Raw genomic sequence first — 20,222 nt, 5'->3', positions numbered from 1 at the left:
GAGCAGTAAGCCTGAGTTTAATGGAAAGTTACTCTGAGTTAGGGACTACAGCACAGTGCCTAAATGCAGTCATGGATGAGATCAAAGACTCAGTTAATCTACTATCTTATCTGTGTTTATGGCAAGTAAATGGATAAAGAAATAACATAAAGAATAGGAAAGCTAAAGAGACCCAGTTCCCAGCTTGCCTTCAGTGCATTTGACGGATTTTGTGGAATCTGATTTTGTTGCAGCTGGAAGAGCTTGTGTACCCTATTCCCAGATGGTTTTTCTGTTCAAAAATGTCTCAAATTCCTTCTTATTCTTAAAGGAAGAACATTTTTTTAATATCATCATTAAATTGGAAATTATTTTGTTTCAGAAAGCTGCCAAGATCAAAAATATAAAGGCTCAGGAAGAAGGTAGGCAATAGATGCCTGAAAATGGAATTGGGTATTTTCTTTCTTCCATCTTACAAGAAAAACTGAATAATTGAATCATTCTCTCAACCTTTATGTCACTTGTCTTTCAGGCCAAAGATTTCAAGGCTTGGTAATATTTCCTTATAGCCAAATTGATCAGAAGGCTGAGAGGTAAGCCTTGATTTGGTCAAATTCAAGAGTAGAGAAGGGGCCAGAAGAATCCAGGTTTCCTCATTTTAATCAGAAGCCTGAAGCTGTGCCCCATGTGTGTTGGTTACTAAGCATCTATCAGGCTCTTATGGAAATAACAAATACCAAAGAAAGGCCTGAGGTTATTTAAAACTTACTTCAAAATTTTATATCTCCCCTTCCCCAGGGTGAGAAACATCTCTCAGGTAAATGCAGTGTGGAAATTTTACGGAAAACTGTTGGCTAGACCAGTAGAGAAATTACTCAGGGTACAGAAATTACCTGAAGTGGAACAGAGATAGTATAAATTCTGGCTGATAGCATAAAATAGGACTTCCTTTTATCACTAACATGAGTTGGCTGGCACCCTGATTTACATAACTAGGCAGGTACCTAAAATTCAGCACTGTGCAAAAAAATTTCTGGTCATCTTTTTGTGGCAACGTCCTTAGTCCCAGACTTACCAATCATTTAAAACACAGGTCTTCTGAATGGAGTCCTTGAAGGCCTAAACTGTCTGGTTTTGAGGTTTTTACAACCAAAGGAAACAAATTTAGTTGTATTTAAGCAGCATATCAGTGATTATTCTAGGTATGTGCAGCAATTCACTCAGATGACCAGTAAGAAGTGGAATTTAACCCATTTGTAGGCACTTATCCTGGGTGAATGGATATTTTGGCATTCAGCTTTGCCCTTCCCATGTCTTGGTAGTATACTTGCAATGCATTATTGAGTTTCAGCGGAATTTTTAAAATCACCTTTTTAATAATATATAATTATTATTGACAGGGAACCAACTAGAAGAAACACTTCTAGATTAATTAACAGTGACCTATAATTAAACTCTGCAGTACTTAGAGATGGAGTGGTCCCTAGATAATATTGCTTTAGTTTTAATGAGTGTTTATCATCCTTGTTCACTTCCCCTGTGGCAGTTATCAAGGCTAGTTACAAAATTTCTTAATTAAATGGAACTACATAGAAGGGACTGCCTTAGCAGAAAACAGCTTGAAATATTTACGATTTAAGCATAATCTCAAAGTATGCAAACTCCTGCCCTACGAATTTTTAATCATAGTTTACCTCTAGAACTCAATCTTTTCCTTAAGTCATATCTTGACTCTAAAAACAGTGCCATATTTTAGGATTGTTCTTGTTCCTTTATCTCTGAAAGATAAGAATGTGTTATTAAATGTCTGCCTTCTCCAACATGTGAATGGCTCAAAAATACACTTTTGTACACTTTTATAGGAAAGCTTTGATATAGGATTTCTCTTTCCTAACCCAGGCTTCACTAACCAGTTTCTAGAGTAATTAAGTAAATCTCTTTATTGCACATTTTCAAAAAGTAGTCTGACAAATTAGATTCCTAATGGAATTAAAGGATCACATTCCTACCAAATTCCATATGGAGTTTGGTACCCAGAGTGCTCTGAGGAAATCATCTGCCTTTCACTAGTTCCACATTCTCAGATGACACCAGAAATGGCAGACTCCACCACCTTGAGAAAAATTCCTTTTGCTTCCAATTGTTGCAGATTGAAAGCTGAAGTAGCTAAAAAAAAGGTAACATATGGGGGCAGCTTCATCTTTCAAATATACCATGCATATAAATGTTTGCTAAAGCTTACCTGGTTCACACAGGTAATACTTCTATGATTACACTTTATATAATATCATTATTATATGTAAAACATGTAAAGACAAATATTGGCACTGCTAAAGAATGATCCTTATATAATAATACATTTTTATTCAGTAGAAACCCTAATCATCTCCACTTTGCATTGTGCTGCTGGCAAGGTATTCTTAATTTATTTTGTTGGGCAAATAAAACAATGTACATGAAAGTTTATACCCTAAAACAAAGACAAAGCTTATCTGGTCCCAGCCAAGTCTGCATGGTATCTGGTCTGAGTAGTTAAAATCAGGCAATCTTGGAAAGGGAGGGAGGTTGCCATTGTTTAAATCCTAAGTAAAAATAGAATACTGATTGGGTTCACATGGAGGTTGTTCTTTAAGTAACTGGTGCTTACAGACTCTTGCTGCCAGTCTGGATTCTTTTTATGTTAGAGCACTTGGACAAAAATTTTTAATGGTGAGAGACCACCAGAAATGCCCACCTGGTAGCATTTTGAGGTGTAATGCAACAGTAAAAAAGGTATTGAAAATAAAAGGGTAAGTACGGAACACCTATACTTGGCAACACATAACCAGAATATTTATCTGTGAAACTGGAGCAGAGCTGTTGGAGCAGTGAATTCAGTCACTGACAGTTTTTGGCCTAGTTAGAGCTGTGTGCCTGAAACAGCATTTCCCACCACTTTCTCTTTTCCTCCCACTGTGCAGCACTTTCCCTGCCCCAGCCACAGTTTGGCATCAGAGTGTGCCAACCCTGAGCACTGCTGAGTCATCACTTCAGCACTGTCACAGAACATCACCATCACTGCTCCAAGGGGGATATTGCAGCAGCAGCAGCCTCGTGGGACAGGAGGGGAGACAGGATTGCAGGGCACGGGCAGCAGAAGAGCTGAGCGCTGTGCGCTCTTTCGGGAAAAGCCAACTCAGGAGTTCCTGGGGCTTGTGGTCACTGGTTGGGAAACAGCACCCTTCTCTCTCCCTGTGCCCACATGCCATGCCTCCAGAATGCCCCAAGGAGCAGTGCTCAGAGGCAGTGGGAACTAGAAGAGACTTCCCTTGTTTATCATGGTGCTGCTGAAGTCTTCTGGGGTTGACAGATGCCGCTCCAGAAGGTTAATAAGATGAAGAAAGCTCTTCCAGCTGGACCGTAAGAGGGATTATGTCTGAGCAGCAGATAAACAGATTATTCCAGAAACAGACACTGCTTTTTTTCAAAACTTCGTCACTCTTGTCTTACCACTCCAGCTCCAGGCTGGAGGTGTGGGCGTTGGAGGGGCTCGCCCAGCTCGTGCGCTCCGGCACCTGTTGCACTCTGCCTAGGTGCAATTCAATGCAGCCCAAGGCTGGAGACACCTGAAAAATAAAGGCATTTGGGGATTTCAGTTCTCTAAGAAAACAGAATTCTTCTGCTTGACCAAAATATTCTTGTTTCCTGCATGACTGCTCTTGAAAACTGAATGATCAACAGACAGTATGCATTTGAAAACTGGATTAATATTTCTGATCATTTGCCTTGCTCTCCAAGTTCAGGGAAGCAGAGGTAAGTTCATGTATTAAAGGTTTAGATGAATTTTACATATTAAGAAACAAAATATTTGCAAGATCAAGGGCTTTCATAGTACAGAATTTTTAGTTTAGAATGCGGTGTTTTGACAATTCAGCTGGAGATGCTGTGGTTAGTGATACTACTATAAAGCTGAAAAAGGAAATATTGGCATTATTTCTTATGTGTGTTTTGCAGGTTTTACAATATCTGTAAAAGATGCCATTTAGCTTCATTTTACCTGAATACGTTCTGTTATGAAAAAATATTACCTGTGAGACAAATATATGGAAAATAGGCTGAAAGATCATCTAAGTGTTGACATGGTTAAAGACAGTCTTTTATCACTGAAATTAAGAGAAAGTAATAAAATATATCTGCATTTACTAGTGAAGACAGTTATTCTGATTATTAAAAACAACTTCAAAAACTTCTAGATAGACAAATTCTGGACGAATGCACCACACTGGCAAATATCCAAAAAATGGCAACACCAGTAAGGATTAATGTAATAATAACTATAAAATTATTTGCAAGAAAACAGAAATGCAGGGAACTTCTCTGTACTTAGTATATCAGCTATCATTCTATTTAAAAACATTTAAAAGTTCACAACATTTATAAAGCTACTTCAACAACAAAAAAGAAAATATGTTGATGTGATTTTCCCTGGTTAGTCCCATATTCAAAAGATTTAGAGCTCTGGGGAATGCATTTAATTTTGGAGGAGGTTTTTCATTAACTTTTCCATCTACGCTTTGATATTTGCATAATTGAATTAAAAGCTAACATTACAACTGCTATGTGTGCTCAAGTCAATGACCTTCTAATTTTATGTCAGGCCTGTTAATTAAATGCAAAGAATGTAAAATTATAAAAGATAAGTCTCCTCAACATTATCTAAATATTTGTCAGGGAGACAGTATGAAACACAGCCTGCTGTCAATACTAGTCAGAAAGTTTTATTTGCATGTTTGGGGTTTTTTTAAGAAACTCCTGCTTTTCTTAAAGAAACACAGAAATACAGATCACAGTGCCTGTATCTCAGTTAAACTATGTAAATCTTCTCTAGTGGACAATTAAAGTGCTGAAAAAATCATTGGAAAATATATAGTTAGCACTAGAATTATGTTTTGTGGCTCTTGAATTTTACTTTTTGATTCTAAGCAAATAGTTTCATTTAATCACCAACGATATTTTGGAAACGTGGGGGGAAAAAAGAGAATGATGATATTACACGTCCGACAAGAAAACAAGATTTATCAAGATTCATTGTTTTTGCATTTAAGTTGCATATTCTGTGATAGAAAGGGACAGAATAAATTCCAGGCAGTTCACATATGCTTGATGGCATTGTTGCAGCCCCTATTTATAATTATAACTTAGAAAGCAATAGGGGTAAAAGTGGCATCACATAGTTTTACCAATTGCAAAATGTGATTGCACGTTGCAATACACTTTCCATAAAAGACCAGGAAAATGATGGGGGGGCTATCTTGACAGAGAGGAATACTAAATAACTAGAAATATTCCTTGCCAGCAGTTCTATAAAGTGCATGTGGCATGCATAAATGCATTATAATAATTATTTTTTGGCCTTTAGTCATGCCATACATAATTTTTTAAACTATTTGATTTCAAATATATGCACACAGATCTCAAAACACTTAATGCTTGTGCTAAGAAACTTCTTTTTCAGAGCAGAGCTGTTATTTTATGGCTTAGCATTCGGGTCAGATACTTACAGAAAATATTTTTAAGAGTATGTAGGCTCTCCCAGTAGTCTGAATATTTGCATGAATCACTCCTAATATAGGTGGTTTGAGACCTTTATGGTCATTCAAATTTGCAGCACAAGTAAACTGTGACAGACTAGGAAATAAGAGACTGAGATATAAAACAGCCCTTAAACAAAAAAATCTTAAACAAAAAAATTAGAGATAATTTCTAAATATTTAAAGGGTTAGTCAGCTGATTTTTTTTTTCCTCATTAAAAACTCTGTGTTTTCTCATGTTTATATCTAACAAAAAGGTGTTTAACAAATATGGAGCTTGCTTAGTAATGTTTTTTGGTCCTTCCTCCCTGTCCCTGTTTAAGGACCCATAGAGTCCCTGTCCCAGCCATTTGGAGGCTCTCCAGGAGCCCCTCTAATTCCACAAGAAATAGACAGGAAACATTAGAGAGCAAAATAAGAGTTACAGTGCTTAACTCTGCCCATAATTTTGCCACTGCCCTGACAAAAACTGTGTCTAGCAATGGAAAGGGAAAGTGAGAAGGATAAAAATTTTGTGACAGCAAAATATGTGTGCACAAAATCAGAATAGTAAACCAGTGAACAGCCAGACTACCAAAATTCAGAGGAGCTTTGAGCTCTCACAATATGCCTTGATGCTGGGTACATCCTAGCTCTTGATACTGAGAACACAGGAGGCCAGAGCGTGTTCAAGGCTGGTTTGTGGCATTTTTTTATTCAGCAAGCAAATATCTGCTATTTACTCAGCCATTCCTTAGGACACAAAGGCTTTGTGTGTGCTCTATGAAATCATTTTAATTCATTCTGACTCAGCCCTTCCCGTTAGGCTGTTCTAATTCAGCAATAAATGTTTCAGATCTTCATTACTGTAATTGCCCTGAAAAAAATTTTTTTAAAAAAGTATTTAAGCAAATTTGTGCCAAAGGAAAAGGAAAATCAAGGAAAGAAATCAAAGGAAAATCAAACAAAGAAAGAAAACAAGATATATCTGCTCTTTGCACTAAGATTATCTTCTTCTCTCATGCATAAAATAAGAATTATGTTAAAGTTGGCTTTTCTGGGCTTATAAACTTATGAAAAGTAAGAAGTTTCATTTTTTCTCTCCTTTCTTAAACAAATGCACTATATATGGGATTTGATCTTTTCTGTTTTCTGGTTTAAAGCCAAACTTTAATATAAATACTAGACCATTGTCACTGAATCCTAAAGATTAATTCCAGAAATAGTCATGCCTGTGCTATAGGGATCAGGGAACTACATGTGAATGAACAGCAAGATATGTGGGATTTTTCTCAGAAAACACCTGTGGACAAGATGATCAATATTAATAATCAAATGTTTTCTCCTTCTACAAGACATTAATTTACAGGCTACAATAACATAACTGGGAGTCTTAACTTACTAGAAATCCAGATTGTTCGTGTTCATTTCCCATCTAATTTTGGAGTCTTTGTGCACTAACTGACATGGCCAACACCCATCACATAACAAACATGGTGTTTTCTTTCCAGAAGACAGTTTTTCTTCCCCAAAGGAAAATTCTGAATGCATTCTACTGCATTTTGATGCTTTGAAATCTTTTAAATATGTTCTTCTTTCTTTACCACTGTCCAACCTTGTCCCTTTGGGATTAAAATTAGTCTTCTGATCATTCTCTGTCACATAATTCTTCCATGTTAATCAGGAATTAGGTGCACTATCTTGTACATTCCACGAGGTTTGTACTTTGTAAGCCCCACTGTGTTTCAATTTCTTCCCCTTCAGAATGTGTGAAATTAAATAACAGACTTCTTAAAAAGAAAGCATCTATCTGGTTTCATATACTTGTCTGCTGGCATTGAGTCACTGCCAGCTGCTATTTACTGGGCAGAGACTTGAGAAGAGTGACCTGCCTGGAAAACATAAGATTAACAATAATCTGGGAGCACCCTGGCACCTGCCACAGCGTAGGTGTGTTTGTGTACCTTTACATAATTGTAGCATGCCTTATTATTGTATGCAAGCATCAATCCATGATTCATACCCAGCATCAATCATAGAAACTCCAGCAGTTTCAGGCAGCAAACACTGATGCACTCATCTTTAATTTTGTGATTTCATGGTGATGGCTCAAAATGAAGATATTTCTATTCAAGTTCTTTTCTCTTTCATCTTCTGCCCTAAAATTAGATTAGTAAATAGTCATGCTCAGATCAAGAATTGGATTAGATGTCCTCCAAACAAACTTGGTCTATCAGTTTGATACATAACTAAGTTAAGTAAGGTTAAGTGCAAGTCAGGCTCTGTCAAAATGAGTGGAGTCAGTTAGCCAGAGACTGTAGATTGTACTGCAGAATGAGGGACCCCAAACTGTGAGAAAAATTAACCAGTTCCAATTACACAAGCTGAAGTAAAGAGATGACACTGGCACCTTTTTATACACCAGGCATCCTAATTTTTAACATTTGTGAATACAGTTATCTCCATAAACCCACTCTGCACTGCAACTCTTTGACTCATAGCATCAAAACTATTGAAATGTTGACATACATGGCAAAGCATCACTGGAACTTGAATTTATGATGTCTCACTGACTTTCTCAGAGAAGGCTGTACCTCTTGAGAATGGCTAATCACGAGCAGAGGTGCTCAACTGAGTGTTTTATCACTGCAGATTAGACAGATCCCTCCAAGAGCTGCTCAAACATTTAAGGCATTTTCTTGCATCCTTTGATATCACATCCATATCAATTAATAGAACAGCCTTTCAGGTCAAATACTTCTAAGATGGCCAAAGAAATATCAATAGATATATTTCATATATGAGCATTAAATCCAATCACTCTTCAGTGTTGTTTCTATAAGTAGACTGTTGCCAGATTCACAAACTGGCAATGAAAACATAGATGGCCTTCGAAATTTTTATGAATTCCAGCAGCAGAAGCAAACACAGTTGATGAATAAAAACTTTCACCTTTCTGTCTGAAAGAGAATGGAAACATTTCTACCTTTAATGACATAACATATTACATCTATGAAAACATAAGTTTCTTACTACATTTTTTTCAGGTTACAAGAAAATGTGTCAAAATCATATGTTGACTCAAAGATTTCTACATGTTCAATATTTTTGTGTGCACAGACAGCATTTATTGTGAATGTGGCTTCATCATCACAACAATATATTCAAAAAAGCAGGAAAATCTTACCAGTTGCAGGTTATAATTTCTATTCTCATCTATAATAGGTAGATAATTGTCTACATTTTTCCCATGAATTGTACAATTAGTATAATTCAAAGAAGTTACTAAATTATATGCTCTAGAGAGGGAGACAAAACTGCTTGTCTGTTATAAGGCCCATGCATAAACTCCATTAAAGTTGCTCCAAATCCTTTGTTTCTTCCTGAAGTTGGTTGCCAATTGTATTTCTCCACTTGGCATAGAAAACCACACACACATGTATGAGCAGAGGAGGAGGGGAACAGCTGAGGGATTCTGATATCTATTTTAGCTTCCCAGTGTTAATTACTTGCAGAAATTAAATTCTTCATGCTGACTGAAATCCTAGAGCACACCAGTTTATAACAGCCATGACCTTTGGTACCAAAATGTACATCCAGGTTAATATAAGGGTTCTGAGAAACAACCATTATCTAATGCCATCTCCTAGCTTTGAACATAAAACCATTAAAACAAAAGAATGGGAGTCTTTATTAAAATTTGAACACTTACTAATGCCATTGTTTATATCATATAATTCAGAATAATTTATCACATTCTTCTTCAGATTTATTTCCATACATGTTCTGAGGTGTAGGTTGTTTCATTATAACCAAACATGTAGCATTTTTAACATAAGGAATACAATAGGAAAGTATCACAAAGATTCATGGATGTAACCGGATTCTTCATTTTTCATAGACATGTAAGAAGCTTTATCATGTGTTTCTGACAAGAGGCAGGATTTATGAAAACCCACCATTTTCCTGGATTCTTGAGAAGGAAACCCCTTGGTATAGATCTCATTTTTAAAATGAACACAGCCTTTAAAAGGTTGAAAATTACAGAATTTACCTTTTAAGAAGAAGCCTGGAACTCCTCTTCTGTGTCATAGAGAGCTTGAGTGCAGCAGCTTCTGAATATGTGAATGTGATGTTTTGTCATGCTGAATCCAAGCAAGAGATACAGGGATGAGGCACATTTTGTCTTTTGCATAAAGTCTCCACTGCACAATCAGAGCCTGGCACCTCCCTGACACATAAAGGTGATGCTGAGTCTTGCATAATATGACATATTAGTAGGTACAGGAAGGGTTCTATAGTGCTGAGTGTGTAGCCATCAATTGTGTGGTTCTTGTCAGGAAGTTCATGAGTAAATTTTAGCCAGTTGGACACAGGATCTTCCAAACTGGAGGCCTGGACCTGTCCCCCATAGGTACAGAATTTCCATAATTAGAGATCCAGGCCTCATTCCACAGGCAATGTTACTGTTTGGTCACATTGAATAATAGAATTTACAAAGCCAATGCACCAAACAGGAATACCAAGCTCATCGTTGCCCACATTCATTCTCAGAAATTAAAATTACTTACTTTTAATAGATCTGTCTTAGCCCTCTTTCCTTTTTTGGAAATGGAGGCATTCTTGGCCACAATTCCTCTTGTACCAAAGCTAAGCATCCATGTCAGCTGCCCTCTGACTCAGCAGTTCCCTGGCTAAGTGCACTAAACCTGCAGAAGTGAGACCCAAAGAGAGTTCCCCCTGTGCCTCAGCTACCTCAGCTACAGCCCAGGTAAGACCCACCAGGAGGTAACAGTGGCTCAGTCCCTTTCAAAGTCCTTTCCCTGTGGGGATTAAAAACAGTCCAGTAATATATTGGACATGAAGAAAAGTTCAAGCAAGCCATATAACCTTGGGTTTAAGGGCATTGAGCTCTCAGACAAGACCTGAGCAGATCAAATATTAGCACTAACTTTTCTAGTATGGAATTCCACACCCTGAACTTTTCGAAACTCGTTGTGAAAACACACTTGGAAATGCAAAGCAAACACAGTCAAAATAGCAGTATCTAAAAAAACACTGGCAAAACAGCCCTGAACAACAACAAGAGTAAAACCTCCATATTCACATCTGCATGGGAAGATAGAGATTGCTGCACACAGGTAGCATTTGGTGATAAAGCCATGCCTTATTTTAATCTGTCCCTGCTCATCTAAGTCCCTTCAAATCCAGTAAGACTATTCCCATGCAACAGACCTGAGGAAACATGCTGTGGAAAAAAAGATTTTAAAAGGAACATAAGGAGAGGACGTGTCATGGGCACCATGTCTGTCACTGGCAAGCTCCATTAGATTGTGGTATCCTCACTGTGGAAGGGAGGAGAGTGCCTCTGGGTGAAGAGTCCAGGTATTACCTCTCTCTGTACTTTCTATGCTCCATCTGGTGTTTACACTGCTCAGCCCACTACGAAATCCCAAGATAACTTTTCAGGACTAGTCAGCCGTGCTTTTGTTACTGGCTCAATTATCAACAAAATGTTGGCCCTGCTATAGATCTAACCTCAACACATTTACAGATCTTTGCTGAATTAACCTTCCTGATAAGCTTTCCTCAAAGTATTTCAACACTTCCTTTACATAAGTCTTGTCTTTTAATTATTATTTTATTGTGTAGGCAATATGTCTCATTTATCCATCAAACATTCCTTTCTATCCTAACAAGATCCACTGATTTTTCAGACTAATCTGCTTTTTCACACATTTAAATCTTTTGATGATGAATTATTCAGACTTCAACAATTTTGTCTCCTTGAATTTTGCTGTCAAATCTTTAGCTACCATATTTTTAATTCTTCTCTTGGTATTCAATAGCATCTAAATTTTCTCAGGCCAAATAAAAATAAATGTTTACTGGCAAAATAATGCTGTAGATAAATGTTCTACCCAAAGATCGTCTACACTGCTGAAAAATGAAATTTTTCAACTTCAACTACCAACTCCAAAATTTCAGGCCTTCCAAAACTAGTACTATTAACAGAGAAATTAATAAAGCTATATAGAGAAGCATCCACTCCATTTAACAAAAAGGTATGAATAAGACCCTCTTGCTCCTATGTTTATAAAAGCATATTTAAAAAAACAACCAAAACTGACCAATTTTCTGAATAACTTGAAACTCTTTTTCTCTAGAATCCATCTCAATAGTGATGTACTTTTCCTTTTCTGACATGCAGATTCTTAAGAACATATAGGAACTTTTGAAATCTGTTCCTCTTGCCTTGTTTTTTTTTTTAGTTAGGATATAAATTTGATAATGCAGGTCTCAAGAGACACAGAGGAGAGGCCTGGCCTAATTGTAAGAATTCCAGATTTTTAATATGTGAAATGAATACCATTTATCTGCCTGAAACCAAAACCTGAAGAGCAGTACTATGCACTTGAGAGATTGGTATGGATATCAAAGCACTTTGATTAGATCCCATATGAATTAGATTGCTGTATCATATTTTGAAAATTGTTATATGCTGTTTTGAAAAAACTTTGTTATATTTGATCTAAGTTCAGGACTAGATGTCAGGAACTCCAGAATTTAATAACAGCTGACACAGATTCTGTAGATAACCTTGGTAGAACTACCTCAATATTTTTCTGCAAGTATGTCACGTGGAAAATTTGGACATGGTGTAGATTCTTTCATATGAAAATAAAGGGGAGTTAGACCTTTGTTTAAGGCATCTTGGAGATTAGCTGAAGTAGAATAAAGCACTATCAGACTTCTACAGTTATCTGTCTTTCTGCCCTTGAGCTATCAAAGAAAACTAAAAAATTTTAACATACTTTTTAAAAGTAAAACTGAGAGAGTCACCTCTGTGAAATAACAGAGCTAAATAATAAAAAGTCAAATTGGACAGGGTAGATTTGAGGTAAACACTGAATATTTTAATTGCATGTGCTTGTATAAGAAAAAAATAATTAGAAAAAAAATATTGATGTTATTTATTTTAAGAAAAGTTAACCAACTTAGTGGTATTTAGATTATTTACATGATCAAATTATGTAACTGTAAAATTTGCTGCACTCCAATTTATTCAATTACTGCATTGCATAGTAAAAAAAAGGGGGGATCAACTAATATCTATGGATTCAATTTCATAATGGCTTGTGTCTTTTTAAATATTTTTTTTCCACACAGAACAGTAAAATCAAGGCATCTGAAAAGGAATAGATGGAGGTATATTTTAGTAAAATATATGGCTGAAACATGTGTGAGGCTTAGGTAAAAATTTCCCACTTGAGAATTTCAACAGACACAGGGGAAAACACAGATCTGAAGAATTATGAGGAAATGTTTATACCAGAAGGCAAGTTTTCTTCCATTCACAATCAGCAAATATTAGGAAATTCATGCTGAACAATCATATGGGGAGAAAGGCTGATGCTTCTCCAATTCAACTTTTGCTTTAGTAAAAAAGTGATTTCAAAGAATTATGATAATAAAAGTTATTCTAGTAAGAGAAATTATCTAGTCACAACATATAAATTAAACTAAACCTTTTGCAATAGATATATTTTAGAAGCAGAAAACAACAAACAAAATAGCATTGAAGGGAAAGAATTAAAAGGAAAATAATTTTAAAAATTTACACCCACCCTAAATAGCGTGCAGAAGAGTGCAAACTGAAAGCACAAAATATTTGGTCACTTCTCAGAATGAAAAGCCCAAACAGGGACCCTGACAGAGATACTTTGAAATCATTGCAACAATCATTTGAGAAGACTCTCCTTTGTCAGTTTTACGAAAAGTATAATTCGTAATTCAAGTTAACGACTTAGATGTAAATCCTGGAGGGGAAGCAAATCCTTCAAGAAAGGGCTCTGCTGCACACAAAAGCTATCAAAGAGCTTAGTGACACAATCCTCTGCCCCAGTTGGTCGGGCTGCCTGGGCAGCTGGTCCATCGCAGCTGATGCACCTTGTGAAAGGTAATAGACTTAGGGCTGGCTGCTTTCCATGTGGATTTTTGATTCCCTCTTCTAGAGGGTTTCAGGAATCTGCTTTGAGATTTCAGTGCCATTGGATCTTCTTCTCTCATCCCATATAACATTCAAATAACTCTGTGTCTCAGTGTCTGGCCACCTGTGGGTTCTGTTGAACCCAGCAAAGCGTTTTCACAGGGGAAATTCTTTCTGGGCAGCTTATGGTTCATGACCTGACATTAACGTGGAAAAATTACTTCCCCTTCATTTCTTGTCAAACATTATATGACTGCATCATCATTTTAAATTACCTGGCAACAATTAGGCAATTATAGGTCTGCAATCACTGTCTCTGGCATGCATTAAAAAATAATAACAATCACCTATTGCCTTTGTTTTATTACTTCCTTTCTTTCAGAAAATATTCATCACAATCAAGCAGTTGATTTTTTTCCATATCAGAGGAGAACCTATCTCTAAATATAGATGTTACTACTGTAATTTCTACATAGTAAACAATGGATGTTTGTTTGGAAATTAATAAGAGCTGAGACATATACAGATAGACATACATATATATGTCTACTGACACACACAGTAGAACATTCCCCATTCTTCATTTCACATGCTATTCTTTTTATAAAAGAATAAACATATAAAAGTATGGGTTTCAATTACTTTTATCATTCATCTGCCCATTTTTCTTAAAACATTTAATTAGCACAATTCCAAAGTATCAAGATAATGTGTTTTTAACCATCCTTATTTTCTCTTGATTTGCCTAAGAACAGGGTATTTAGTGTTTGTTGTATGCAGCATGACATTTCTTCTTTCTCCAGCAAACTGATAATTTTTTACTCTTAAATTTCTTGACAGTGCTACTCCTACTGAACTTATTCCTTTTTAACCCTATTATTTCCCCTTATTCTTCCATTAGAAGCTTTAAAACCATTTTTTGAAATAAATTTTTCACTTGATTAATCAGGCTGGAGGAACACATACACCTTAAAGTTTTCTAATTCTTTCAAATGTCTTCTATTCTGCTTGTATTTCTCTTTATTTTTCATCTGCAATTACTGTATCAAATTTCAGCCATAAAGGGTATTTCCAAATTTGCTTTAACATCTTCATTTATCAGTATGCAAAATTTTGGAATATAACCTACTCATTGCTTCTGTCCCACAATCTTGCATAAGGCTGTATTTCAGCTCATTTAAATCTGTAGTTTATACACTATTTTTAACATTAACCTTTTCACATTAAATTTAGCTGTTATGTCATGTAGTACTGCAACACAAATACTTAGGAAATGGAACTAGATGAGTCCTGGGTTTTTGTGATGGACATTCCTATTCTTGAGGTTGACAGGCTAGAAGCTTTTCCATTTTTCATAACTGAGTAGCTTCATATGTAAAATTTAATCCTAAATCTTCAATTCCTAGTCATTGATTTCACTTTTTTTTTTCTACTGTAGCTGTTCCATTTTGCCAGGAAATTTTATTGAAATATGATGCCAGACCATTCACAACACCTTTCATCCAACTGCAAAGAAACAACCATAGTCTGTTCTGGTTAATAATTCAGTTTATGTGAGGAAAGGATATAGGAGTGCACTGTGGAGTAAAAGAGAGACTGGAAACAAATATTTTTTTTCCCAAAGGCAATAAAACTCCTGTTCAACTTTTGAAAGTTTCAGGGTCTAGTTCTTGGGATAGCTTCAAGGTTATGAACCTGATTTGAAGGGAGATGTTCCTTGAAGCCCAAAGGAAAGATAAGATTTTAAAGACTTAAGGTACAACTATTTCTCATTTTACTTATCTGCTAGTGTAGACATTACTTATCACTGTACTGCAAATTTCCCTACAGGGCGATGTGCCCACAAATGAGATGCTGTAGCACAAAGTTGTGCATCTAATCCAAAGTCACTTTTGTAAACAGCATTTAGAACTTCTGAAGCCTGTGTGTCCTGGGGTCTTGTGTTGAAATACAAGGAAATTATTTACCAAGTCGCTAGAGCCTCGGTTCCCCTGTGTGGTCAGATTCAATCAGTGCATTCACTCCTCTATAATGTAACAAAAGGATTCTCAAGTTCATGTCCACTTTCAAGACATGCACTTGCACTGGATACCTACTGCCTAGGCAAAGCATATTTATGTCCTTTCTCGTTTTTTATTTTTTACAGAAATTCCTAATAAAATAAACCGTGCTGAAGCCAAACATCTTGCAGTCACCTCAGGGTCAGAGAAAACAGAAAGAACGACGAAGAGGTCCAGGATATCAACCATAAGGAGGATATTTGACATGGCAAAACACCGAACTAAGAGGTCATCCTTTTTCTCCACTGGTGTGAAAGTTTGCCCGCAGGAATCAGTGAAGCAGATTTTAGCCAGTCACCAAGCTTACTATAGATTAAGAGGTAAGATGATTACTGTAGTGTGTACTTCCTCCTTCAAAGTCTTTCCTTTGACTGAGGAAACACAGTAATTTTCCAGAATCTTGTTCTTCACCTTTAGGCAGCGTATGTGCTACTGACTTTATGATTTATTTTTACATAGATAATCAAATGTTACATGTGCGTCAGCAGTGTTCAAGATAGACAGTTACCAGAAGAAAAATAAAACTATGCACTCAAAGAACTAATGAACTCAGAGTAATTGCACAGTGTTCTAGCATGGCTGAACATGAAGAACAAACTCTGCTTGCATTAGTGTCAAAAGAAATACCACCTTTCTCAAAAGAGCAGGTACCACCATTCCTACTCAAAATCAATAGCACCAGTTTAAGGCAGGTGTTGGAATTATTAAATGGTCATTGCACAAACGTGCTAGTGTATCAGTGGTTATATTAAGTCTGTGGCAGTGTTGGTATACAATAAACACTGAGATAATTACTAGCAAGTCAGGAAAAAAGCTTAGGGAGGAAGATATATTTGAGGCATTTTAAAAATAAGACTTTCTCAATTAGGTCAGTCCCTTCCCAGCTCTTTTTCTCTACTTCTTTTTCTTACAGAAAGCCTATCGAGTTACTGTTTCAATTTTTGGTCCCATTTGCTCTCCTTCTTCATCTACCCCTCCAAGTCTTTCATCCTGTAGTTGTTCTATTTTGTATTAGAAAATTGCATGGATTTGCATTGCAGATGGAGAGTCCAAAGCTAATTCTAAAACCTAGCCAGCATTTCTGAGATACAAGTATCTAAGGCAACATCTACTCCCTAAGTCACTTTTCCTTATCTATTTTTCCTCTTTATCAGACACCATCCATTCACATTCATCTGTAACCTGGCTATTCCTCAGCTTTCTTTCAGGGAACCAACTAGTTCCCTCTGAAATGAGACCTGGATGTAGAGCTGCAAAATTTTACTCCAGCAGCTACTTGCTATAGGCAGCACGGGAGAACTACACTAATATCTGTAGCTATTCCTACAGATACAAAAGTATTTACTCTCCATTGCAGCATCCAATGGGCATTAGATAGAAATCTGAAATGTATCAGAGGCTGATACAAAAAAAACTATGACCCTTTCCTGTCAAAAACTGAATATTACTGTACTACCAGTTTTTTGGAGAGTAGCACATCAGCTGGGATATTGGACTCTATAAGTCTTGTAGTGCAAGAATGTATAAACTTATACTCCTTTTCCCCAGCAGTATCCTACACTCACAAAATTTTCTAAGCAGGTGTCATCCAGTTCTTCAACTGAAACTGGAGTACTTCCTAAAAAGCAAGCAATGAAACACACTCTGCAGCTGAATAATTTTTATACTCCTTCATAAAAAGGTGCTTCTGCTCCCTTGAACAATTGCATATTTTCCATTACAATGTCTTTCATCAAAACATAAAAAAAAAAATTCATTTAAGGAAAGATCAGAACTGGTAAAGACTCCTGCCCTCCCAGTTGAGCATGTTAATTTATCTGATGAAACTGATAAATGGGAAAAAAATTAAAAAGTACACTTGAAAATGAGGTGATAGGAGTGTCATCCTTGAATCTCCAAGCACAGTACAGTCCTTCATGAAAAGGCAATCTGGTAGCCATGGTGGAGCCTGAGAGCCTGTAGCCCTCTGTGGGACAATCTTACCCTCATGTTGTTTTGGACATATACTTTTAGGCTCTCTTCTGTGTGTAAAGCCTAGGAGGTGACCTCCCCCCTTCAAGTCTCATGCCACACTTGTAATTGAAAAAGCACTCTGGATCCTATCAGCCCTCTAGGGAATTTTTCTGCTAAGAAAATTTATGCAATTTTATTCTTTTTCACATATATATGTATTCCATGCTTCCAGGCATGAGCACACAATACAAAACAGCTCAGACAGCTGCTGCTGGATGCTTGAGCCTACTGTGACCTTATGCCAACTCTGAATTAACACATCATAGCTCAGGTCACCATGAGGACAGTGCCTTATGTGGGGCAAACTGGGAGAACACACCACAATGCCTCCTCAACTGGTCATGTGCCACATTTATCTGGTAACTGGATTACTTATCATCAGAAGGTATACCAGAGAGTTGCAAGAAAAAGGAGATAGAAAGTAGCTTTAATTTCTAGCTCATAATAAATAAATCTCTTCAAAAGATAGCCTGTTCCTTTGTAATAACCTGACCACATCTGCTCCACATGCAGCTGCTCTGCTGGGAGGGCAGGTCGTTCCTGAGGTATTATTGAGGGGCCCTAACACAGCTAGGTGAGTACATCCCTACAGCAAGTTTAGAGTATGCTTACTGCTCTAACTTCAGAGACACTGATATTTTAGATAATGCAGATAATGAACTCACTCTAAGCCAAATTAGGTATCAAGTACTGAAAATACATGTCCCATCTCACAGTAATGAGCTTTGCAAAATAAAGTGCTGAAGGCAACAGCTTTTAAATTACTAGCAAGTTTTGGTTAAAATTGTTCTTCTAATAAGTTTGAAAATCCCCTTCTCTAAAACAATTTTTAAACAACATTTTGAAGTGCATTCCTCCATCTTGAGTGATGAATGTGTAGATGCCATGTCACTGCTAAAAGGCTTTCAAGTTTACTGTTTGGTAGAAAGCACCTATCCCCAGCCCCTTTCTTCTTCCTCAGTCTGCCAGGAAGCTGTGTGGGAAGCCTTCCGGATTTTTCTGGATCGGATCCCTGACACTTCTGAATACCAGAACTGGGTCACTGCCTGCCAGAGGGAAACCTTCTGCATATTCGACATTGGCAAAAACTTCAGCAATTCCCAAGAACACCTGGAGATAATTCAACGGGTAAGGATTACTGCCATTGGTTTAGAAACTGGGAGAGGCTTCCAAGTTCCTCCCCAGCTGCTTATTTAAGGGCAAAGTACTGCTCAGGAAAAGGAGGGGGCATGTTTTAGCAGGAAAGCATAAAAGTATAGCAAAGAAAAGGGCTAACAGGCTCCATGTTTGGATACACCCACTAGTAAAATTCTGTTTTTCTTAATCTTTTTGCAGCGAGTAAAACATAGAACCTTCCAGGAAAGGTAAGTAGCACAAGTAGAACTTTGCCACTTGATGTTGCTGCCTTCTTTGAAAAGATGTGTGTGTGGATGTGAGCAGATCCTCAGATAGCACTGTGCTGTATTTGGTGTGTGCTGTGAGAGATGTGTATAGTGGATGTACCATAGGACACAGTAATTGAATCACAAATAATGGGCATGGCCAAATGTCTGAGTTTCCTGTTCATTTCAAGACACACCACTGAATGTTTTCTCAGACTAATGTGAGCATGAAACACAGGCATGGCTTTGCATTAGGCCAGTGTTGATTGGGAGCGTGACAAAAGTTGCTGTAATTTTCCAAAGGAAATTCAGCTTAATAAAAGTTTAGCTGAGAGGCTACATTAAACACCAGCATGAAAAACCTATGCCTACACTTTAGATTTCTCCTGTATCTTTATATATCATGACAATTATTGTCATAATTAATGTGATACTTTATTCTGTGACTTCTTTGAAAAAACATGCTCCTTGCAATGCTCAGAAGTTGGAGAATGGCAGGATTAAAGCTACCCCACTGAACTCTGCTTCTCTGTACATAAATACTACAGTGCAGCCAGACAAATCCTTGTCCACAACTTCTGACTGATGTACTGTTTTTTTTCTTCAAGTTTTCTCTGATTTTCAAGATATTTTCACATAATCTTTTCCATTCATAGGTTACACTGTCTCATGATCATAGAAATCTTATGTATCTTAATTCATTCTGACATGGGAGATCTGACATATTTTTAATAGTGTAGCCTAATTGAACTCCCCTGGAAGTCCAAAGGGAGGCCTTTCCATTCATCCTGGTGCAAGCAGCAGCAAGGCATTAAGTGAAGTGACTGATCTCAGAGTTCTTAGGTTCTTTGTGAACAGTACTGCTTTCCCTAGACACAATACAGAAGGTGAAGAAAATTCCGTTAAATTGCTTGTATTTTAGCTGGAAACACAGACAGCAATGATTATGCATGGTTGGACTTCATCTTTACTATTTTGTGGCTTAGAAAATATTTTGTATCTTCTGTAGATGTCAAGTAGAGAAATCAATCTCCAGGTATAGATACAACACATAACTAGTTAACATTGTGAAAATATTACAAATAATACTTTAGTTCCCACCAAGCAAGATATCCAGAGGACGTGCTAAATCAGTTGTCATTCATTCATGTTCTTTATTTATGTTGTTAAACAGCTAGGTTGTTCTTGTATAGAAATACAGCTCAGACACCTTTAGTGACTGCTACAAGCTTTATGCAGTCTCAGTTAA

The 20,222-nt window shown here is 36.8% G+C and overlaps 1 protein-coding gene across 1 annotated transcript in view; it reads left to right on the top strand.

Annotated features, from left to right (window-relative positions):
- The first annotated feature begins 3,704 nt into the window (after window positions 1-3,704).
- IMPG1 (interphotoreceptor matrix proteoglycan 1) overlaps window positions 3,705-20,222 on the top strand; it is a 50,590-nt gene continuing 34,072 nt past the window's right edge. The window contains exons 1-4 of the mRNA XM_056486910.1: window positions 3,705-3,771; window positions 15,665-15,898; window positions 18,553-18,719; window positions 18,927-18,955. Coding sequence (XP_056342885.1) covers window positions 3,705-3,771; window positions 15,665-15,898; window positions 18,553-18,719; window positions 18,927-18,955 — 497 coding nt within the window. The remainder of the gene's footprint in view (window positions 3,772-15,664; window positions 15,899-18,552; window positions 18,720-18,926; window positions 18,956-20,222) is intronic.

The sequence above is a fragment of the Oenanthe melanoleuca genome, chromosome 3 (assembly GCF_029582105.1).
Source record: "Oenanthe melanoleuca isolate GR-GAL-2019-014 chromosome 3, OMel1.0, whole genome shotgun sequence".
NCBI lineage: Eukaryota > Metazoa > Chordata > Aves > Passeriformes > Muscicapidae > Oenanthe > Oenanthe melanoleuca.
This window is presented reverse-complemented; position numbering and strand designations above follow the sequence as displayed.